Source organism: Coregonus clupeaformis, chromosome 39, assembly GCF_020615455.1.
Source record: "Coregonus clupeaformis isolate EN_2021a chromosome 39, ASM2061545v1, whole genome shotgun sequence".
In the NCBI taxonomy this organism is placed as follows: domain Eukaryota; kingdom Metazoa; phylum Chordata; class Actinopteri; order Salmoniformes; family Salmonidae; genus Coregonus; species Coregonus clupeaformis.
This window is the reverse complement of record NC_059230.1, coordinates 365,562-390,324: the sequence shown is the minus strand read 5'-3', so window position 1 is coordinate 390,324 and position 24,763 is coordinate 365,562. Positions and strand designations below refer to the sequence as shown.

The following is a 24,763-nucleotide window of genomic DNA, read 5'->3' as shown; positions in this document are numbered from 1 at the left end:
CTGATATTAACTCTAGCTGATATTAACTCTAGCTGATATTAACTCTAGCTGATATTACCTCTGTCTGATATTAACTCTAGCTGATATTAACTCTAGCTGATATTACCTCTGTCTGATATTAACTCTAGCTGATATTAACTCTGTCTGATATTACCTCTGTCTGATATTAACTCTAGCTGATATTAACTCTAGCTGATATTACCTCTGTCTGATATTAACTCTAGCTGATATTACCTCTGTCTGATATTACTCTAGCTGATATTAACTCTGTCTGATATTACCTCTGTCTGATATTAACTCTAGCTGATATTAACTCTAGCTGATATTAACTCTAGCTGATATTAACTCTAGCTGATATGTCATCAAGTGAGCCTAGCCTACTAAAAACTCAGACTAAAACCTAAACTCAAACTGAAAAATCAAAGTTAGAATGAATTCATTTGGGGAGAAAAAATCAACAGTCAGTCAACAGTCAGTCATAATCCTGATGTGTGTGTTTCAGGTGGGAGACTCGTGGTTGACTGACCACTGTGATGACCGGTGTACCTGTAACCTGGGAGGCTCCATAACCTGCTCAGACGTTAAATGTCCCGACAATTCTGTCTGCACTATGGACAAATATGGAGACCTCTACTGCAAACCTGAGAGTAATCCTCCCAATTATACTCCCAATAATACATCCAACTCCACTTGTAGTACTAACAGATATTATTACAGATACTAATACTCAATACTCACAAACCCTGGGCTTATAACAGCCTTATAGTAACATAATATATAGTATCTTGTTGTATGTTTCTACCTGCTCATACAGCTTTCCCTTTCCCTCCCACCCCGTCTCCAGAGTTCCACAGGTGTAATATCCAAGGCGACCCCCACTACCGTACGTTCGATGGGCTCAACCACCACTTCCAGGGCCCTTATACCTATACCCTGACCCAGGGTCACGACCTCCCCAACTCACTGGTCGATCTGCAGGTGCGGGGGAAGAACATCCGTCCTGGTGGCAGCAGGAAGGTCTCCTACCTGGATGAGGTGTATGTAGACGTCTACGGAGTCAGCATCCGCTTCCTGCAGAAGAAAGTAGTACTGGTGAGTTGAATGGAAGAACATGTATTTAGATAGAGTGAATGGAAGAGGAGACGAATCCCACGGTATAGTGAGTGCAGCCATTCATTAGCAGGTGCTGGGTTGTTTTTACATAGAAATATTATGTTTTTCAAATGGTGGTTTGAGACCCACTAGTGGATCATTTCCAATGCCTATGAAGGTTTAAGACTGGTTGGATCATCTGTAGAGCCACAACAGCAACATTAGAATACCTTCGGTGGATTATCAATGCATTAAAAAAATTTTTTTTAAATAATCTAATCACTTCCGTTCTCCCTGTAGGTGAACGGTGAGCGTGTCGCTCCCCCTCTCAGTCCTAGAGGCGGCCTAACCATCACCATGAACTCTAAGAACGTCCAGCTGGTCGCCGACTTCGGCATGACCGTACGCTTCGACGGCAAGCGGCACGCAGGTGAGAGACTAGAAAGAGACTGCACCAGTCAGTCAGTCACTCCTCCTTCCCTCCCTCACTCACTCACTCACTCACTCACGCACTCATTCCCTCCCTCCCTCCCTCCCTCCCTCCCTCCCTCCCTCCCTCCCTCCCTCCCTCCCTCCCTCCCTCCCTCCCTCCCTCCTTAACAGAGGTGATCCTACCCAGTACGTACAGGGACAGGGTGAGGGGTCTGTGTGGGAACTATGACGGGATCTCCAGGAATGAGTACATGAAACCAGATGGAACCTTGACGCGGAACCTTGAAGAGTTCGGAAACAGCTGGAGGGTGACTGACAGGCAGGGGGCGGAGCTAGTGACATCAGACCTCCCCAAGATGGTGCATCTGCACAGGTGAGAGGGAATCACTGGATTATGTATAAACAGAATATAAACACATTTCATTCATTAGCTTATTTCTTGGTTCATTAATACATACATTCATAATCTACTATATTTATAAACACAGCCAACAGAAAATAGGTGTGTTTAGATGATTGAGTGTACATACAGTGCATTCGGAAAGTATTCAGACCCCTTATATTTTTCCACATTTTGTTACGTTACAGCCTTATTCTAAAATGGATTAAATTGTTTTTTCCCCTTATCAATCTACTCACAATACCCCATAATGACAAAGCAGAAACAGGTTTAGACATTTTTGCAATTTTATAAAAATTAAAAAAGGATATATCAGTTCTACTTCTTCCTCAACCTCTCTTCACCCTCTTCACCCTCCCTAGGCGTGATGTGGAGACAGACCCAGAGACAGGCTTTGAGACAGCAGGTTGTACTGACGCTCAGCTGGCTGAGTTGAATGGTATTAAACAATGTGGAGCCATATCAGACCCTACAGGACCCTTCGCTGCCTGCCATGCACCACTACTGCCCAACAGCTTCCAGGAGTGAGTAGAGAGAGAGAGAGAGAGAGAGAGAGAGAGAGAGAAGTTTGACCCTGTTTATCAAGCGTGTATAGATGTATTTGAACTATCTTGTCGACTCACCGTCTCGTGTGTGTTCTTCCAGGGACTGTTTGTTTGACCTGTGTGCGGATCAGGAAACCGCCTCCCTGCGTTGTGACAGTTATGAGGTGTACGCCCTGGCCTGCCAAGAGGCTGGAGTCAAACTGGGCAACTGGAGACAACAGCTGGGCTGTGGTAAGATACACAGACACACACACACTACTACAGATATGCTATTATACACACACACAAATGCACGCATTTACACGCATATATACAGACACAATCTCACATGTGTGCATGCACACACACACTCACTTGTTCCCTCCCCCCTCTCTTGTTCTCTCTCTCTCTCTCTCTCTCTCTCTCTCTCTCTATCTCTCTCTCTCTCTCTCTCTCTCTCTCTCTCTCTCTCTCTCTCTCTCTCTCTCTGTCTCTCACTCTCTCCCTTTCTCCCCCTCTCTCCACTCTCTCTCCCCCTCCAGTCCTGAGCTGTGTAGCCAACAGTACCTACTCTGAGTGTATGACCCCTTGCCCCACCTCCTGCGCTGACCTGGCCGCTCCCTCCGAGTGTGACTTCACAGCCTGTGTTGAGGGGTGCCAGTGTTCCCCAGGGTTCACCATGAGCGGAGGCAGCTGTGTTCCCTACAGCGAGTGTGGCTGCACCTACCTGGATAGATACTACCATGTGAGTTAATATAGTACAATTCAGTAGAATATAGTAAAACTACTTAGTACAGAAGGATACAACGAGTGTGGCTATACCAACCTGGACCGGTACTACCTGGTGGGTTCATTAAGCAATAAGGCCAGAGGAAGTGTGGTATATGGCCATTATACCACGGCTAAGGGCTGTTCTTACGCATGACGCAATGCGGAACCCCTGGATACAGTCCTTAGCTGTGCTATATTGGCCACATACCACAAACCCCCGAGGTGGTCTATTGCTATTATAAACCGGTTACCAACGTAATTAGAATAGTAAAAAGTTATGTTTTGTCATACCCATGGTCTACAGTCTGATATACCACGGCTTTCAGCCAATCAGCATTCAGGCCTCGACCCACCCGGTTTATAATACACGATAAGAGATTAATACTGTAGTGTTGTTTTGTTTGTTATTAGTTTTTTGTTTTTTTATATTTATTTTTATTATTTTATTGTATTTTTCTTCCGTTTTTTAATACTGTAGTGTTTGTTAGCTCTAAAGGCTATGTGTCCAATAACCTTACTCCTCACAGGTCACTGTAGTGCAGTCAGTTGTTGAGATGAAACACAAAATCTGATGACTAAAGTGAATTTAAGAACTGGTGTTGAGACTTTGAATGATTGAATGGTGTGATGTGTATAACCCTGTCTCTTTCCCCTTCCATTTCTCTCTCTCTCTCTCTCTCTCTCTCTCCATCCTTCCATTCCCTCCCTCCCCAGCTTAACGAGAAGTTTGTGACAGAGGACTGTGCCCTGTCCTGTGAGAGTACGCCCTTGGGCGCCGTGTGCCAACCCAAGGGCTGTGCCGACACACACATCTGTACTGTCTTCAACTTCACACGTGACTGCTACAAAAGTGAGTGTGTGAACTGAACATGCATTCGTGCCCTACTAGTTGCAATAAGAACAACTTGAATGTGCAAAATGGACTGCAACATCTTTGATAATAGACTTATCCCTCCACGTTCTGTCTCTCAACTCTCTCTCCCTCTCTCTCTCTCCTCTCTCTCTCTCTCTCTCTCTCTCTCTCTCTCTCTCTCTCTCCCTCTCTCTCTCTCTCTCTCTCTCTCTCTCCCCCTCTCCCTCTCTCTCCCTCCCCTCCCTCTATATCTCCCCTACCCCTTGTCAGAGAGCCCATGTCTGAGTGACCCCTGTCTGAATGATGGTACCTGCTCTGAGATTACAGTAGACTTATTCACATGTCAGTGTCCAGAGGGTTTCGAGGGCACACTGTGCGAGATTGAGAAGACGGAGACCAGTGGAGGCCTGGGTACGTGACTGACTGGAGCTGATACTGTACTGTACTATACTGTACTGTACTATACTGTATTGTACTGTACTGTACTATGCTATGCTATGCTATGCTATGCTATGCTATGCTATGCTATGCTGTACTGTACTGTACTGTACTGTACTATGCTATACTGTACTAAACTGCACTATACTATTCTATACTGTGCTATACTGTACTGTGCTATGCTATGCTATGCTATGCTATGCTGTACAGTACTCTACTCTACTATACTGTACTATGCTATACTGTACTGTACTATGTTAATAATTGTTCAGACATACAACATTTATAGCGTTGTTGCAACTGTCTTCTTCTTCATTGTCCCGCAGATAAGAACACGATCATATTCATCGCAGTCCTGGTGCCTCTGGGAGTCATCATCATAGCACTGATCTGTGTGTTATGCTACACATGCTGTAGAAAGTAGGCACCGTTCAACAACCCCTAAAACACAACATCCGTCTGTTTATCTCAGTCCTGAGTCAAATCTACTGTGTCAACATGAAGTAACCAAAGATCAAATTGATCTTAATCCTGACAGTTGACTTTACTGTTCACTATAGAAGACAGAAAAAGCTAATGTCACCTGTCAGTACAGTATATTTCTTCCTTTGTGAATGGATGGTAACTCTCTAAACCATTTTGTGTTTACAGGAACAAACAAAATAAGTATTATTGTGACAGCACAGATTCAAGTAAGTGCCTGTCTCAATCTTGCTTAAAATGTATATATATTTTTACTTTCACTTACATTCATTTTTTACCTACTTAGCTAATATTATAGTAATATTATACTTCTTAGCTAATATTATCCCAGTAAAACCAGACCAACGATTTAGATGGGGAGGATATATTGAACATAGAACTAGAATGAGTAGAACAGATGTTCCCTATTCAGGCCAATGATGCTATAATGGGTGGACTGGCAGCCAATTTGACAGAGTCAATTATTTGAAGTCGATTATTTTGACACAGAACATGGGAAGCCAGCGAAAGAGAAAAGCACGAGAAAAACATCTGTCCCACGTATTCAGCTGACTTATTGCAGAGGCAAGTGAACCGCATGTTGCTGTGTTATAATTCTATAACCTGAACCCCACTGAAATGATACATACAAGTTTTAAATTGTTTTGTCATTTAGCAGACGCTCTTATCCAGAGAAACTTACAGAGCAACTTTTCCATACTTTTCTCGTACTGGTCCCCCGTGGGAATCGAACCAACAACCCTGGTGTTGCAAGCTACCAACTGAGCCACACGGGACTATACTAACCTTAACCTAACTCTTGTTCCTAAATTCAAACCTTTATTAAAATTTTCACACCTATGCCTAAACTTATAGAGGCTTGAAAACAACCTAGTTATTTTTAAACCTCCCGTTTCAGACTCAACGTGTCAATCAAGGCTCATACATGATAATAAACCATCTGCAGTCCTCCCCCAGCGGAGAAAGACACAGAATCCTTACATTCTAACTTGCCATCATTTAGTGCACGAGATACACGCTAGCCTAGTGTGCACTCTGAAGCAAGTGGGATTGCCTGTGTAGTAACTATATTAAAGTAAATATTAAAGCATTAGACCTCTCATTAAATGCTTCAGTCATACAAAGGTTATACTTAAATCTGAACTGGTTCTCTAGCAGATTAGTAAGAATGTTCAAGAATGGCCTTTTTCCCTTTATTCAGATTACAACCTTTCACTTTCGGTTATTTGAAAATGAAATAATCTCCAAAATATCACTATTTTTAAAACAAGCCATATAAAGTTGGTTGCAATTTCAGTTTAGTCCACCAGAAAAGACAGAACAAATATTACAACAAACATTATGGCTAAACTCAAATATACTAATTGACTTTTTTTTAAACTATATTTTTGAAAAAATAAATAATAGAAAATGGTATAATCTTTGTAAATTATATCATAAATAGGACTGGTGGAGTTATGTCACACATGCAGTTAACAAAAATACATGGAAATGTCTGCTCTACTCAAAATTACAACCAACTAATTGCAGCATTACCGCAAAATGAGAGAGGCAAGTGGAAGGGGGAGAAAGTAAGGAACTTGTCTGTCGGCCCTGAATAAAGACCGAAATTGGTTAAAGAAAATTCGGACAAATAAAAAGTATACCAGTTTCATTTCAGGACCCAAAAATTGACAGCTGTGCCATATAGATTGCAAAGTAGATGGGAAGAGATTGTCGATGTACCGATTTCATGTCTCATGGTTTATGAACTGATTCCAAACTTTACATTTTAATTTTTATACAAAGTTCTTGCCACCAACATAATGTTATATATATGGGGGATACAACCATCCCAGCTCTGCAGATTTTGCTGCGAAGAGACAAAATCATTACATAATTTGTTTTGGTACTGTCCATATGTAGCTTGTTTTTGGTCGCAGGTTCAGGAATTTACCAGGAGCTAACTCTGCAAATAGCACTGCTGGGTGATTTAAAAAGTCATAGTCAATCGAACAAAAATATAATAATACTCTTAGCAAAAATGTTTATCTTTAATTTACAATCTGTAGAAACTATGAGAATAGAAAGGTTCAGAACTTTTGTGAAACATCACAGCACAGTTGAAAAACATATGGCAAATATAAATAAAAACTGGATGGTGTTCAGAGATAGATGGGAGGGATTGAGTGGAGCTGAAGGATGGGACTGAAAACAAAACAAAAGATAACTATTGTAAAATATACTTTGTCCGTAAATTGTATATAGTATGTATAAACTGGAAGTATAAGTGTTGTTGTCCATTAGTTTACTCCAATTAGGGGAGGGGTGGTAGGGTTAGGGGAAAATATTTGGGGATTGGAAATGATGCAGACAATTACATTGATGGAAGCCACAATCTATCTGCAATAATAAAGCTGATCTACATTCCACCCCCCCCACCCACCCCCCCCACCCCCCACCCCCCCACCCCACCCCCAAAAAAGAAGCAATATACTTTCGAGGCATTGGTCATTTGATGCAAACATATACGTACTGTAGGCTACAACTTTTCCATTGTAGAAAATTACATCCTCACAATCGCTTGCTTGCCATACTAGTCTGTACAACAAGGAATTAGCCACAACCGAACATTGAGGGACAATGTTGATTGGCAGGTGGAATGATATCCAATGAGGTTGCAAGGTTATAGTGGGAGGCTGTTTTAGATCAGCACAGCATTGTCCAATGAGGTTGTAGGGTGACCCCCAAGCACATGCATGTCTTTGAACAGCTGCAGGGGTTCGAGAGCAATTACATGATGACGTAGTATGCAACTTTCCGGGACCCTATTTGGCTCTTGGGCGCTGCTTTTAGAACTACTGGCAAAAAAATATACAGCATTTATGGAGAGCCGCTTTAAGTTTTCGTTCTGCAGGTCAAATATACACTTTCATAATTCTATGAAGTGATGATCAGGAGGGAAATTGTGAAATCAATGCTACTTTTAAAAAGACGTGTTACGGTTTACACTCTTGAAAAGGTGTTCTTCCACTAGATTGCATGACAAGTAGGTCGCCCTCTATCTTTCCTAACTAAAGCCTTGATCACCTTAGTGACCTGACCAGGAGAAACACCTGGACCTAACTGTCATAAATCAACTAATTAATAAACCTTACACCTCTTTTTCCTCTCTCTCTCACCTCTATTTTTCCTTCTCCCTCTCTTTCTCATAATTCTATCAACTGAATCTCTACTAGGCAACCAGTACAACATGCATCTTAAGGACAGCGACGTCAAATACGATAACTTGGACAAACATGAGAAGAACGCAAGCAACAAAGTGACTCCCATGTAGATGGAGAGAAAGAGAGAAGAGAACTCAAGAGTTTCATGTTTACTGGCAGATGAATGTAGTCACACACAAACACAAGGTGGAACCTAACAGTGACATGATACTCAATAATAATATATGCCATTTAAAAAAATTTTTTGCATATGGGTGGCCCCAGGAATCAAACCCACTATTCTGGCATTGTAAGAGTCATGCTCTACCAACTGAGCTACAGAGGACCACTCTGTAATTCCAGTAAAATGCTCTTTAAAATGCACACAAATTCATAACAGTCCGTAATGTCAATGTTAAATATTTTGTCCCAATATCATTTTTTTTGAATTTGTGAATGTTGTCATTACATTACCCGCTTTTATTAACTTATTCATGCTTTTGTTGTTGTAATTTGAGAATGTGTGAGATATGAGATGTCAAGAATGATCTAAGGAAAAGTGAAATCATAAAATGCCTAAAGTGCCTGAGATGTAATTTATTGAATTGAATTAAATGATGTTGCTGCAAGCATGACATTTTCTTATTTTATACACACACACACACACACACACACACACACACACACACACGCACACACACACACACACACACATACACTCACACACACACACTCACACACACATACACTCACACACGAACCGCATGTATACACGCCCAATCCCTCCCATTGCCTTTATTCATTCAGCAAGTGCAACATGCTAGGAGTGACCAAAAACGAAACAAATTACGGAGCCCCTTTAGGGGTCATGGTGGAGGGAAAAAAACAGCCAGGCTAATCCGTTCCCTCTGTTTTTTTATCCATTCCCTCAGTTTTTTTATATTGAGTTAATTACATGCTTCAAATGGTGATGACCACTGACCATTCAATAGCTTATTTCCAGTTTCAGTGTTTTCATCCGAATATTAAAGGAACTAATAGGTAAAGGTGTGTAAAACCCCTCAGTAATTACAACAGTCTGAAAAGCCAGGAGCCTCATTAGCAGTCGTGACTGAATGATGCATGTTTACGATGCAAACCAAAAAGGCTACACTTTGTGCAAACTCAGATTCAGTTGTCTATTTTGCGTGCCTCTCATCTCTGCGACCCAGGTTTTACGTTTTCTGTTTTTATGTGCATTAAGTTAAGGCCATATACTGTATACGTACACACGTCCAGTAAAACATGGTGCAGCCAAGCGCCGCCTGGATATGTTTATGTCGTTTACACTTGTGCATGTGACTCATCAGAGGCAGAAAGGAAAGCCAAGCAAATGTATTGTGCATAACTTTGGTGCAATGCTGCTCTCTCATCGCTGCGCTAGGCGGGTGAAAATATTGTGTGACGTAGCCAACCAGGCACAGATAAATGGTTTAAAGCGTCTCTGGCTCTATGTTCATAACTAAAACTGATAGCTATTTGCTTTGTTGTGATGACAATACGTTCACTTGGAAATGATCTAATTGCCAGGCCAGGGTAGGTAGCTAAAGAGCTCCTCCGGAATATAGACAGAACGGCGAAGGTCCTGAAGCAGAGCCAGACGGAATTCCTGCCACGGGATGAGAAGTTCATCATTGCTATTTCCTATTTGCACCTTGAATATTAAATATGAATGTACTGCCTTTTTTAAAAATATAGCTGGTATGGCTGACTTGCTTAAACAAATGTGGTTTCCACTGACAATTGAGATGTACAAACTATGGCATAAGGGGATGATGAGCGGATAAGAGGCAATCCGTAATTTTGATTAAGACATTAATGAGCGAGCTACGACGGACGTAGTCAATATAACTATTTGTTCAGCACTTTTTAAATGTACAGCGACAGAATTCAGAACATGGGCCGTTCTTACACCATTCACCCTGTTCACCGCGTCAGAACCGTAGGATAAATAAAGGGGGCATATAAGCAGACAATGAAAGCTCTTACAATATTCAATGACTACATTTCTCTAAAACAGGCTATAGGCTACATGTGCACCACCAAGTCAGAACAGTAGGCTAAGTCATGATGGGGAAAGGGACCAAATTATTAGGGTGAGGCACGTGGGCTACTAACAGCTTACTACACAACATACACTTAGTATTACTTTCTTAGCTACAGTATACATACAGTGGGGAAAAAAAGTATTTAGTCAGCCACCAATTGTGCAAGTTCTCCCACTTAAAAAGATGAGAGAGGCCTGTAATTTTCATCATGGGTACACGTCAACTATGACATACAAAATGAGCAAAAGAAATCCAGAAAATCACATTGTAGGATTTTTTATGAATTTATTTGCAAATTATGGTGGAAAATAAGTATTTGGTCAATAACAAAAGTTTCTCAATACTTTGTTATATACCCTTTGTTGGCAATGACACAGGTCAAACGTTTTCTGTAAGTCTTCACAAGGTTTTCACACACTGTTGCTGGTATTTTGGCCCATTCCTCCATGCAGATCTCCTCTAGAGCAGTGATGTTTTGGGGCTGTCGCTGGGCAACACGGACTTTCAACTCCCTCCAAAGATTTTCTATGGGGTTGAGATCTGGAGACTGGCTAGGCCACTCCAGGACCTTGAAATGCTTCTTACGAAGCCACTCCTTCGTTGCCCGGGCGGTGTGTTTGGGATCATTGTCATGCTGAAAGACCCAGCCACGTTTCATCTTCAATGCCCTTGCTGATGGAAGGAGGTTTTCACTCAAAATCTCACGATACATGGCCCCATTCATTCTTTCCTTTACACGGATCAGTCGCCTGGTCCCTTTGCAGAAAAACAGCCCCAAAGCATGATGTTTCCACCCCCATGCTTCACAGTAGGTATGGTATTCTTTGGATGCAACTCAGCATTCTTTGTCCTCCAAACAAGACAAGTTGAGTTTTTACCAAAAAGTTATATTTTGGTTTCATCTGACCATATGACATTCTCCCAATTCTCTTCTGGATCATCCAAATGCACTCTAGCAAACTTCAGACGGGCCTGGACATGTACTGGCTTAAGCAGGGGGACACGTCTGGCACTGCAGGATTTGAGTCCCTGGCGGCGTAGTGTGTTACTGATGGTAGGCTTTGTTACTTTGGTCCCAGCTCTCTGCAGGTCATTCACTAGGTCCCCCCGTGTGGTTCTGGGATTTTTGCTCACCGTTCTTGTGATCATTTTGACCCCACGGGGTGAGATCTTGCGTGGAGCCCCAGATCGAGGGAGATTATCAGTGGTCTTGTATGTCTTCCATTTCCTAATAATTGCTCCCACAGTTGATTTCTTCAAACCAAGCTGCTTACCTATTGCAGATTCAGTCTTCCCAGCCTGGTGCAGGTCTACAATTTGGTTTCTGGTGTCCTTTGACAGCTCTTTGGTCTTGGCCATAGTGGAGTTTGGAGTGTGACTGTTTGAGGTTGTGGACAGGTGTCTTTTATACTGATAACAAGTTCAAACAGGTGCCATTAATACAGGTAACGAGTGGAGGACAGAGGAGCCTCTTAAAGAAGAAGTTACAGGTCTGTGAGAGCCAGAAATCTTGCTTGGTTGTAGGTGACCAAATACTTATTTTCCACCATAATTTGCAAATAAATTCATTAAAAATCCTACAATGTGATTTTCTGGATTTTCTTTCCTGAATTTGTCTGTCATAGGTGACTTGTACCTATGATGAAAATTACAGGCCTCTCTCATCTTTTTAAGTGGGAGAACTTGCACAATTGGTGGCTGACTAAATACTTTTTTCCCCCACTGTAACTCCCTGGCATATTACATCCTTTATGCAGCAGCATAGAATACATTTTTGGACTCACTTTGTTGTGCTCACTTGAACAGGGAGGTGGCGCGGCGGTCCTTGTGGGAAAGTTTTTTCATCAAAGTCTGGCATTCTCTGGATTTATGGTGCTTTCAAGACAACTGGGAACTCTGAAAAAAACAAGGTTGAATCATGACGTCAGTGATCTTCAGGTCGGAGCTCTAGAAAGAGGCCTGAGTTCCCGACTTGGAATTCCGAGTTGGATGACCGTTCAAAAACGTATTTTCCCAGTCGGAGCTAGTTTTTTTCCGAGTTCCCAGTTGTCGTGAACTCAGTGAAGTCGAACATTTTCCAGTTCCGAGTTTCCAGTTGTTTCGAACGTGGCAAAAGTCATGCTGGATTGACAGCATGGCCAATGTTTAATGTTTATCCTTTTAAACTTGGAAAAGAGACCCTTAAACCCAGACTTGGACGATTTCTAAATTGTTGTTTAATGTTAATACTTTTTTATCTATAATTTCTCTTCATATGACAAGGATTGAAAAGGATTTGCCAGTAGATTGTTTACTTGATTCATGATGATGACTGCTTGCTTGCTAGCTAAGATTCTGAAAGTATGATGTTGACATGATCAATCCAATCAACGCTACGGTAGATATAACGTGATTTGATGTAATTTTATCTGTGGCCAATGACCTTGAGCCTTCTTGGATGGGCACTTCTAATGTAACTCTATGGCAGCACTCAAGGGGCTTGAATTTTCGAGCTCTGCTCGTAGATTTTGTGGTGACATAGTGTCCCCATGAGTGACAGAACACTGAGCCAATCACGGCGCAACTAGAGAACATTACCAACCCCAATGCTCCGTATTTTCCGCTGGTTGCCCCACCACCACAGAAAGCACTGAGCTAGGCTGAAACACCTGCATTTTGGAGCTGCCTTACTCAAGAAAGCAAAGAAGAGACCATGTTTGTATGCGGCTTTATTAACTCAAATATGTTTAATTATGGGGGGGAAACCCATGAGGCGGCGCAGAATTGGCCCAGCGACTTCCGGGTTAGGGAAGGGTTTGGCCAGCCGAGATGTCCTTGTCCCATCTTTCTCTAGCGACTCCTGTGGCAGGCCGGGCGCATGCACGCTGACACGGTCGCCAGTTGTACGGTGTTTCCTCCGACATATTGCTGCGACTGGCTTCCAGGTTAAGCAAGCATTGTGTCAAGAAGCAGTGCGACTTGGCAGGGTCGTGTTTCGGAGGACGCATGGCTCTCAACCTTTGCCTCTCCAGAGTCCGTACGGGAGCTGCAGCGATGGGACAAGACTGTATGTCACGATCGTCGTAAGAACCGGACCAAGGCGCAGCGTGATAGGCGTACATATTTTAATGCGTACTTTATACAATGCAACAAAACAACAAAACGATACGTGCAGTCAAAAGGTTCACCAACACAAACCTATACAGAACAAGATCCCACAAATAACAAGTGCCAACAGGCTGCCTAAGTATGGTTCCCAATCAGAGACAATGAGCTACAGCTGTCTCTGATTGGGAACCACCCTGGCCAACATAGATATACATAATCTAGAACTGAAACCTAAACATAGAAAAAACAACATAGACAATCCACACCCTGGCTCAACATATAAGAGTCCCCAGAGCCAGGGCGTGACAGTACCCCCCCCACAACGGCACGGACTGCGACCGCGCCAACTAAACCCAACAGGGGAGGGGCCGGGTGGGCATTCCGCCTCGGAGGCGGATCCGGCTCCGGGCGTGGCCACCACTCTCTCGCTACCCCCCCGTAGTGCCCCTGGTCTAGTCTGGCCCCGCTGGCCGGAGTTTGACTGGACACCGGTGGAGCGGATTTCTCAGGCTCCGGTGTGGAGCAGCTGACCGGTACCTGACCAGGCACCGGTGGAACAGGCACGGGCTGTGCCGGACTGAAGACGCGCACCACTGGCTTGGTGCGGGGAGCAGGAACAGGCCGGAACGGGCTGGCGACGCGCACCACTGGCTTGGTGCGGGGAGCAGGAACGGGCCGGACCGGGCTGACGACGCGCACCACTGGCTTGGTGCGGGGAGCAGGAACAGGCCGGACCGGGCTGACGACGCGCACCACTGGCTTGGTGCGAGGGGCAGGAATAGGCCGGGCCGGGCTGGCGACGCGCACCACTGGCTTGGTGCGGGGAGCTGGAACGGGCCGGACCGGGCTGACGACACGCACCACTGGCTTGGTGCGGGGAGCAGGAACGGGCCGGGCTGGACTGGGTACACGCACCATTGGCTTGGTGCGGGGAGCCGGAACGGGCCGGGCTGGACTGTGGAGGCGGACTGGAGGTCTGGAGCGGAGAGCTGACACAACCCGTCCTGGCTGAATGCCTATCTCCACACAATATGTGTGAGGCATCAGCACAGGACGTACAGGGCTGTGCACTCGTACTGGCGCTACAGCACTTGGCACTGGCGCAGGATATCCGGGACCGAGGAGGGGTACTGGAGGCCACGAGCGTTGAGCCGGCACACTCCGTCCTGGCTGCATGCCCACCTTAGCACGACACGTGCGTGTCATGATTAAACTGGATTTGAACCCAAATGCAGACAACCACACCGAGCCAGAGAAGGTTTAACAGGTTTATTTACAATGTTCAATTTGTCCAGGTTTCCAATAATAGGGGAAGAGCAAGTCCAGGTTACAGGGAGGGTAACAGATCCAGGTCAGAGCAGGTGTGGTACCGTAATGTCCTAGTGTCCGTGGTGAGTCCAAAAGGGAGGTCCGGTAGTGGAAAGCAGGATGGTGGTGGCAGGAGTGAAGCGGAGGCAGGAGTCAGGTTCCAATAATCTGTGGCACAGGAGAAAAGTAAATAGAACAGGCCAAAAAACACAAAGAGCGAAAACAAACAGGTTGAGTCGGCAGCGAGACTAACATGGTCGTCTTGACTATGATCTGACGATGAGTGGCAAGTTTGACCGGGTCTTAAAGGCTGAGGTGATTATGGTGAATGAGCTGCAGCTGGAACCCTGACTCCCGCACACCAGACTTCACTCCTGCAATCAAGGACAAACAGAGGGGAGGGGAAGAGCAGAGAGAGAGCTACCTAGCAGCAGTAGGCCTAACAGTGCGTGGTGCTAGCACAGGACGTACAGGACTGTGCCGGAACACTCGCGGCACAGTACGTGGCTCCGCATAACACGGAGCCTGCCCAGTCTCACGCTCCCTAGCCTGAGTACGGGAAGTTGGCTCTGCTCTACCTCTAGGCTCCGCCTACCACCCCTTTAGCCCCCCCCAAAAAAATTATTGGGGCTGTCTCTCGGGCTTCCTCCTCGGCCGGCACCCTCTGCGTTGCCGCTGCTCCTCTCTGTAGCGCGCCTCCACAGTCTCCTCCCAAGGACGGCGATCCATTCCGGCCTGAATCTCGTCCCAAGTCCAGGATCCCTTCCCGTCCAGGATCTCCTCCCAAGTCCAGGCTGTCTGTTCCTGGACACGCTGCTTGGTCCTCCTTTGGTGGGATCTTCTGTCACGATCGTCGTAAGAACCGGACCAAGGCGCAGCGTGATAGGCGTACATCTTTTAATGCGTACTTTATACAATGCAACAAAACAACAAAACGATACGTGTAGTCAAAAGGTTCACCAACACAAACCTATACAGAACAAGATCCCACAAATAACAAGTGCCAACAGGCTGCCTAAGTATGGTTCCCAATCAGAGACAATGAGCTACAGCTGTCTCTGATTGGGAACCACCCTGGCCAACATAGATATACATAATCTAGAACTGAAACCTAAACATAGAAAAAACAACATAGACAATCCACACCCTGGCTCAACATATAAGAGTCCCCAGAGCCAGGGCGTGACACTGTAACTACCAATTTGATATCACGAAATTGGGGAGAAAAACGTGTAAAAAGTACATTGTTTGCAAACTGATATGTGACATGCCAAAATATTTCGTTTTTAGCTATATATTTTTTTTTTTTAGCTAAACAGGTGGGGCTCAAAACAGGTGGGGCTCTTCCATTTCAATATGAATGTCCAATACACACAATAGACTGACTGGGAAGTTAATGAAGACAGATTTTGAAGAGAGATCTGGCCTTAATGGCCATGTACTCTTATAATCTCCACCCGGCACAGCCAGAAGAGGACTGGCCACCCCTCAGAGCCTGGTTCCTCTTTAGATTTATTCCTAGGTTCCTGCCTTTTCTATTCTATTTTGATTTGAAGTTACAATTAAGTGTGCACTTCTATGTCAGCCACAATATCTGTATATTCCTCAACAAGTGGTCATAGCCTTGTCAGCCACCATAGCTGTATGTTCCTCAACTGGTCATTCAGATCAGCATAATTTATCTTCAGTTAAACGTTTGTTATCTTTCCTTCTGCCTTTTTGATATATATATTTTTTAATTATACTTTTAAAAAATCAGATCTTAATAAAGATGTGCAAATTCTACTGCATGTATTGGGTCTTTTGCTTTTTGCTTCAGAGGCAGCATCTATAACTTTCTTTAACCTCCCCCATTTGTTTCTCTGTATACAGATATAGGATCGTAATTTGAGCCAGTTTCCTACAGCAGGAAAATAATCCTGCAGCAACAGGAAATGTTAATTATTATGTGGATTATAATTAATGGGCATTTTTGTAGGGGTTGATACATTTATTTGTAAAGGAAAAACAAGTCTGACATTTCTAAGGGGAAATTACAAACTTCAGAAGCCTTTTTAAACCTCAAATGCACTACATACCAAAGGTCAAGCATGGTGGTGGTAGTGTGATGGTTTGGGGGATGCTTTGCTGCCTCAGGACCTGGACAACTTGCCTTAATAGAAGGAGCAATGAATTATGCTCTGTATCAGAGAATTCTACAGGAGAATGTCAGGCCACCCATCTGTGACCTGAAGCTGAAGCACACCTGGGTCATGCAGCAAGATAATAATCCAAAACACACAATCAAGTCTACATGAAAATGGTTAAAAAGCAACAAATGTGATGTTTTGGAATAGTCTAGTCAAAGTCCAGACCTAATCACAATTGAGATGTTGTGGAATGACTTGAAAAGAGCAGTTCATGCTTGAAAACCCACAAATGTCATTCAGTTAAAGCAGTTCTGCATGCAGAAGTGGTCCAACATTCCTCCACAGCGATGTAAGAGACTGATCAACAACTACAGGAAGCATTTGGTTGCAGTCATTGCAGCTAAATGTTGCACAGCCAGTTATTGTGTGTAAGGGGGCAATTACTTTTTCACACAGGGGAATTGGGTTTTGTATAAACAAAATAAGTATACATTTTTGGGGTTATTTGTAAACTCAGTTTCCTTTTATCTAATATTAGGGTTTGGTTGAAGATCTGTTAACATTCAGTATAAAAAAATATGCAAAAATAGAGAAAATCAGAAAGGGGGCAAATACTTTTTCACAGCACTGTATGATATATTCAAATCCAGGTTAGTCGAGATTAGTACGTCACAAAGATCACACATCAGCTCAGTTGAGGAAGGGAGACTAGTACCCCTGGTTGGCAACCACTGCTGTAGACCATTACACTATACTGTAACCTACTTCCCTATTAGTCCAGCGGATGGGTGAAATAATTGTTAAATTTTATGATACAAGAATCAAACTTGGCACACTGGGAAGCCTGTCAGTCAACCAGGGTGGCCATTTTAATAAAATGGCTTCCATCCAGATTTCACGTTAGAAGAAAATAAGGTTAAATCATTCCAAACAATATAAATATGACTTTGTAATGTTATTTACCCATTAAATAAACCCCACAGATAATATAGACAATAATTCTGATCACAAAATACTCTTACGAGTAGGCGGTAGGCCACTGGGTTGACTCGCCGGTCCACTCTGAATGGCCCTGTGAACCGGTGGCACAACTTCCTGGACTCCACTTGGAGGGGAAGATCCCGCGTGGAGAGCCACACCCTCTGTCCCGGGTGACAAACTGGGGCCGGGCGACGCCTGCGGTTGGCCTGATGTTGAGACCTGACCAAGGCCTGCTTAAGCGCCGCCCGTACCTGCCTCCAGGTGCGGCGACAGTGACTGATGTGGGTCTGGACCGACGGGACCGACGCCTCCTCCTCTTGCTCTGGGAATAGGGGGGGTTGGTACGTACATCCTCCCAGATGGACCTCCGCCCGGATCGGGCTCCCACCTTAGCGCTGCTCTGATCAGCCTATCGATTCCCCACGAAACTGGTGCAGCAATCAGGACATTGGGGACATGCTGGATTGTCCCTCTCCATCAGGTCCACAGGGTCGAACTGCCGGGAGAGCGCGTCAGGCTTGGTGTTCTTCGACCCCGGACGGTATGAGATGGTGAACCGGAACCTGGTGAAGACCACCTGGCCTGGCGCGAGTTGAGCCTCTTGGCCCCCTGAATGTAAGCTAAGTTCTTATGGTCCGTCCATACGATGAATGGATGGGCGGCCCCCTCTAGCCAATGCCTCCACTCTCCCAGGGTGAGCTTGACCGCTAGCAACTCACGGTTCCCCATGTTGGACTCACCTTGTTGTGCTGTACTCGAAGGTGGCGCGGTGGTCCTTGTGGGCAAGTTTTGTCAACAAACGTTGTCATTAAAGTCTGGCATTCTCTGGATTTATGGTGCTTTCAAGACAACTGGGACCTCTGGAAAAAAACAAGGTCGAATCATGATGTCAGTGATCTTCAGGTCGGAGCTCTGGAAAGAGGCCCGAGTTCCTGACATGGAATTCTTAGCTGGATGACCGTTCAAAATGCATTTTCCCAGTCGGAGCTCATTTATTTCCGAGTTCCTAGTGTTCTTGAACTCACTGAGGTCTGAAATTTCCCCGTTTCCAGTTTCCAGTTCTTTTGAACGCGGCAGAAGTCGTGCTGGATTGACAGCATGGCCAATGTTGAATGTTTATCCTTTTAAGCTTGGAAAAAAGACTCTTAAATCCAGACTTGGACCCCACACCCACTCCCCTGAATAGCAGGCTAGTGAATGCTTTGCAAGGCTTGCTGTTAGCCACTGATTCCTTTCAAACCACTCATTGTTGAATTTGCGATTTCCAACTTGTTGTGTAATGTTTATGTCCAATGGTGATGAGCACCGATACGTTTTATCTATAATTTCTCTTCATATGACAAGGATTGAAAAAGAGACCATGTTTGTATGCAGCTTTATTAACTCAATGATTTATTTGTTACATTATTTGCAAACTGATATGTGACACATATGTGTCCATATTAATTCCACAATAACATGCAAAACAGGTGGGGCTCAAAACAGGTGGGGCTCTTCCCTGAATGATGGGTCGTTTCACCCGTTAAAACGATAATAATTATTATTCACAATTGACAGTGATGAGTTCCTATTTTGAAATTAGGTTGGCATAATTTGGTATAGACCTACAAACATTTATGTGTTTTATGCATGTACAATTATTTTATTCAACAGGCTATGGCGCAAATATTGATTGAGATATGATGACGTCATAAGAAAAAGATATGCACTCCGGCACCCAAAAAAAAACAGCACTACACCACTGAGTATAATAGGTTAAATCTGCAGTGGTACTATAGCTAGACATCTTTGTTTAGACCTTTGCTTACTTTGTGTAAAGGCTGAAAGGTCTCATCATAAAAGTATTTTGTTAAAATGGGTTGCCTGTCTTGCTGCTGGACATAATACATTCCAATGGGATTTTACCTAAAGTGACGTGTACAGGGCAGGTTTCCTTAGATTTTTCTTCGAATTGACACAAAACAGAACATCATATTATATATAATTGCAATAAGTAGACTTCAGGGAACACCCATGTGACTTTTTAGAGTGTTTACATGTAAACTATTGGAACTATCCATGATATTTTTTTATTTTATTGTAATTTTCACCACTTTTCTACTAAAAGTTTAAAGGAAATGTATGTATGGAATTTCTGGGCCATTTTATTGTGTTTTCCAGACCCCCTCAAACATTTTAAGCCATCATTGGGCTGTATGTACCAATTATTTATAGAGATATGTCCATGTGAATCCTGTCCAATATGACACCATGCAGCTGGTTGGTGGCCATATTGGAAATGGCCGCCAGGCGTGTAATGGATTAAATATGTGATGGCACTATAGCCATGATACTTCTTTAGACATGCCCCAGCTGTGTGTGAAATTTGTTACCACAAAGTCCACCATTTTTTCCCCGTAGCTGCTGGACTTTGGTCAAAATTACCTCAATGTGACCCCCATGAATGTCTTAAGAGTATTTTATGATCAGAATTATTGTCTATATAATCTGTGGGGTTTCTTTAGTGGGTAGATAACATTACAAAGTCATTTTTGTATTGTTTGGAATGATTTTACACTATTTCCTTCTAACAGGAAATCAAAATTGCTGCCATTTTATAAAAATGGTTGACTGACATGCTTCCCAGACTGCCTCCAATCTTTAAAATGTTCTTTAAGGTACACTACATGGCCAAAAGTATGTGGACACCTGCTCGTATGTGGAAATCTGATCTCATTCCAAAATCATGGGCATTACTATGGAGTTGGTCCCCCCTTTGCTGCTACAACAGCCTAAACTCTTCTGGGAAGGCTTTCCACTACATGTTGGAACATTGCAGAGGGGACTTTCTTCCATTCAGCCACAAGAGCATTAGTGAGGTCGGGCACTGACGTTGGGTGGTTAGCATGGCTCGCAGTCGGCGTTCCAATTCATCCCAAAGGTGTTCGATGGGGTTGAGGTCAGGGCTCTGTGCAGGCCAGTCAAGTTCTTCTACACCGATCTCGACATACCATTTCTGTATGGACCTCGCTTTGTGCACGGGGGTATTGTCATGCTGAAACAGGAAAGGGCCTTCCCCAAACTGTTGTCACAAAGTTGGAAGCACAAAATAGTCTAGAATGTAATTGTATACTGTAGCGTTAAGATTTCCTTTCACTGGAACTAAGGAGCCTGAACCATGAAAAACAGCCCGCAGACCATTATTCCTCCTCCACCAAACTTTACAGTTGGCACTATGCATTGGGGCAGGTAGCGTTCTCCTGGCATCCGCAAAACCCAGATTCGTCCGTCGGACTGCCAGATGGTGAAGCGTCATTCATCACTCCAGAGAACACGTTTACACTGCTAGAGTCCAATGGCGGCGAGCTTTACACCACTCCAGCTGATGCTTGGCATTGCGCATGGTGATCTTAGGCTTGTGTGCGGCTGCTCGGACATGGAAACTCATTTCATCAAGCTCCCGACTAACAGATATTGTGCTGATGTTGCTTCCAGAAGCAGTTTGGAACTCGGTAGTGAGTGTTGCAACCAAGGACAGATTATTTTTACGTGCTTCAGAACTCGGTGGTCCTGTTTTGTGAGCTTGTGTGGACTAACACTTCGCGGTTGAGCCTTTGTTGCTCCTAGACGTTTCCACTTCACAATAACAGCACTTATAGTAGACCGGGGCAGCTCTGACTTGTTGGAAAGTTGGCATCCTATGACGGTGCCACGTTTATCTTATCGGGCCATTCTAATGCCAATGTTTATCTAATTTGTGGAATTTATTTCCTTCTTAATGCATTTCAGCCAATCATTTGTGTTGTGACAAGGTAGGGGTGATATACAGAAGATAGCCCTATTTGGTAAAATAGTCCATATTATGGCATATTAAGTCCATATTATGGCATTCTGTCAGAGTGCTGTGTGTGGATGAGTGTAGGGAATCAAGCGCAGGAACCAGGATGACTTCAACAGACTTTAGTAAATCCAAATCAGGTAAAGAGTCGCCAACCCAACCGGGCGGCGCGAACAATTACGCACAAACACAGTGCGGAAAACAAGAAAAAGCGCACGCAGTGCGAACTCTCGAAAATGACAACAAACGAGAGAGAACAAACTCCTCTGTGGTAAACAGGTCCTTCAGTCTCCCAAAAGCCCTGTCCGCCTCAGCTGACCACCGCAAGCGCACCGGACCCCCCTTTAACAGAGACATTATGGGAGCTGCCACCTGTCCAAAACCCCGGATAAACCTCCGGTAATAATTCGCAAAACCCAAGAACTGTTGCACCTCCTTCACAGTGGTTGGGGTCTGCCAATTACGCACAGCTGACACCCGGTCTACCTCCATCTTCACCCCTGACGCAGACAACTGGTAACTCAGAAAGGAGACCGACTTCTGAAAAAACAGACATTTCTCTGCCTTGACATATAGGTCATGCTCCAACAGCCTCCTCAATACTCGGCGCACCAGGGCTACATGCTCTGCTCGGGTAGGACTGTACACCAGAATGTCGTCGATGTACACGACTACTCCCCTGTCCCTGCATGTCCCGGAAAATCTCATCGACGAAGGATTGGAAGACTGAGGGAGCATTCATTAACCCATATGGCATGACTAGATACTCGTAGTGTCCGGAAGTCGTGCTAAACGCTGTCTTCCATTCATCGCCCTCTCTAATGCGCACCAAGTTATATACGCTCCTGAGATCCAATTTTGTAAAGAACTGCGCACCGTGCAGTGACTCCGTCATAGTCGCAATCAGAGGAAGTGGATAGCTGTACTTCACCGTAATCTGATTGAGACCGCGGTAATCAATACACGGGCGCAGACCTCCATCCCTGCTGTTGGCGCGGTCGCTCCTGCTGATTCCATGGAATGATGCGTGATTCTGTCAGAGTGCTGTGTGTGGATGAGTGTAGGGAATCAAGCGCAGGAACCAGGATGACTTCAACAGACTTTAGTAAATCCAAATCAGGTAAAGAGTCGCCAACCCAACCGGGCGGCGCGAACAATTACGCACAAACACAGTGCGGAAAACAAGAAAAAGCGCACGCAGTGCGAACTCTCGAAAATGACAACAAACGAGAGAGAACAAACTCCTCTGTGGCAAGCTGACAAAATACAATCACGCATAACACCTGACCCAAACAAACGAAACTAAATAGGGAACATAATCAAACACAAACAAGGGACAGGTGTTACAAAGAGACAAAACCAAACGAACATGAAACATAGAACGGTGGCAGCTAGTACTCCGGAGACGACGACCGCCGAAGCCTGCCCGAACAAGGAAGAGGAGCAGCCTCGGCCGAAACCGTGACACATATTATGGCAAGAACAGCTCAAATAAGCAAAGAGAAACGACAGTCCATCATTACTTTAAGACATGAAGGTCAGTTAAAGTGGAAAATGTCAAGAACTTTGAACGTTTCTTCAAGTGCAGTCGCAAAAACCATCAAGCGCTATGATGAAACTGGCTCTCATGAGGACCACCACAGGAAAGGAAGACCCATAATTACCTCTGCTGCAGAGGATAAGTTCATTAGAGTTACCAGAAATTGCAGCCCAAATAGATACTTCACAGAGTTCAAGTAACAGACACATCTCAACATCAACTGTTCAGAGGAGACTGCGTGCATCAGGCCTTCATGGTCGAATTGCTGCAAATAAACCACTACTAAAGGACACCAATAGCTTTATTAAGTCAATTATATATTTTGTACATTATTTGCAAACTGATAGTACATTTACATTTACATTTACGTCATTTAGCAGACGATCTTATCCAGAGCGACTTACAAATTGGTGCATTCACCTTATAGCCAGTGGGATAACCACTTTACAATATGTTTTTTTCTTCTTTTTTGGGGGGGGGTGGGGTAAGGGGGGGGTAGAAGGATTACTTTATCCTATCCCAGGTATTCCTTAAAGAGGTGGGATTTCAAGTGTCTCCGGGAAAGGTGGTGAGTGACTCCGCTGTCCTGGCGTCGTGAGGGAGCTTGTTCCACCATTGGGGTGCCAGAGCAGCGAACAGTTTTGACTGGGCTGAGCGGGAACTATGCTTCCGCAGAGGTAGGGGGGCCAGCAGGCCAGAGGTGGATGAACGCAATGCCCTCGTTTGGGTGTAGGGACTGATCAGAGCCTGAAGGTACGGAGGTGCCGTTCCCCTCACAGCTCCGTAGGCAAGCACCATGGTCTTGTAGCAGATGCAAGCTTCAACTGGAAGCCAGTGGAGTGTGCGGAGGAGCGGGGTGACGTGAGAGAACTTGGGAAGGTTGAACACCAGACGGGCTGCGGCATTCTGGATGAGTTGTAGGGGTTTAATGGCACAGGCAGGGAGCCCAGCCAACAGCGAGTTGCAGTAATCCAGACGGGAGATGACAAGTGCCTGGATTAGGACCTTTTTAATATAATATGCCATTTAGCAGACGCTTTTATCCAAAGCGACTTACAGTCATGAGTGCATACATTTTTGTGTATGGGTGGTCCCGGGGATCGAACCCACTACCTTGGCGTTACAAGCGCCGTGCTCTACCAGCTGAGCTACAGAGGACCACAGCCAATCAGCCAACCAGGACCTGTGCCGCTTCCTGTGTAAGGCAGGGTCGTACTCTCCGAATGTTGTAGAGCATGAACCTACAGGATCGGGTCACCGCCTTGATGTTAGCAGAGAACGACAGGGTGTTGTCCAGAGTCACGCCAAGGCTCTTTGCACTCTGGGAGGAGGACACAACAGAGTTGTCAACCGTGATGGCGAGATCATGGAACGGGCAGTCCTTCCCCGGGAGGAAGAGCAGCTCCGTCTTGCCGAGGTTCAGCTTGAGGTAGTGATCCGTCATCCACACTGATATGTCTGCCAGACATGCAGAGATGCGATTCGCCACCTGGTTATCAGAATGGGGAAAGGAGAAGATTAGTTGTGTGTCGTCTGCGTAGCAATGATAGGAGAGGCCATGTGAGGATATGACAGAGCCAAGTGACTTGGTGTATAGCGAGAATAGGAGAGGGCCTAGAACTGAGCCCTGGGGGAC

At 44.7% G+C, this 24,763-nt stretch overlaps 1 protein-coding gene across 1 annotated transcript in view; it reads left to right on the top strand.

Annotated features, from left to right (window-relative positions):
- The window catches only part of LOC121554189 (IgGFc-binding protein-like), a 145,931-nt gene extending 137,121 nt beyond the window's left edge, over positions 1 to 8,810 (top strand). Inside the window, 13 exon segments of the mRNA XM_045211778.1 lie at positions 503 to 647; positions 845 to 1,092; positions 1,393 to 1,522; positions 1,696 to 1,897; positions 2,287 to 2,448; positions 2,570 to 2,700; positions 2,991 to 3,193; positions 3,934 to 4,069; positions 4,343 to 4,483; positions 4,837 to 4,930; positions 5,162 to 5,202; positions 5,483 to 5,557; positions 8,212 to 8,810. Of these exon segments, the coding sequence (XP_045067713.1) occupies positions 503 to 647; positions 845 to 1,092; positions 1,393 to 1,522; positions 1,696 to 1,897; positions 2,287 to 2,448; positions 2,570 to 2,700; positions 2,991 to 3,193; positions 3,934 to 4,069; positions 4,343 to 4,483; positions 4,837 to 4,930; positions 5,162 to 5,202; positions 5,483 to 5,557; positions 8,212 to 8,309 (1,806 nt within the window). The 3' untranslated portion in view covers positions 8,310 to 8,810.
- The last annotated feature ends 15,953 nt before the right edge of the window (positions 8,811 to 24,763 follow it).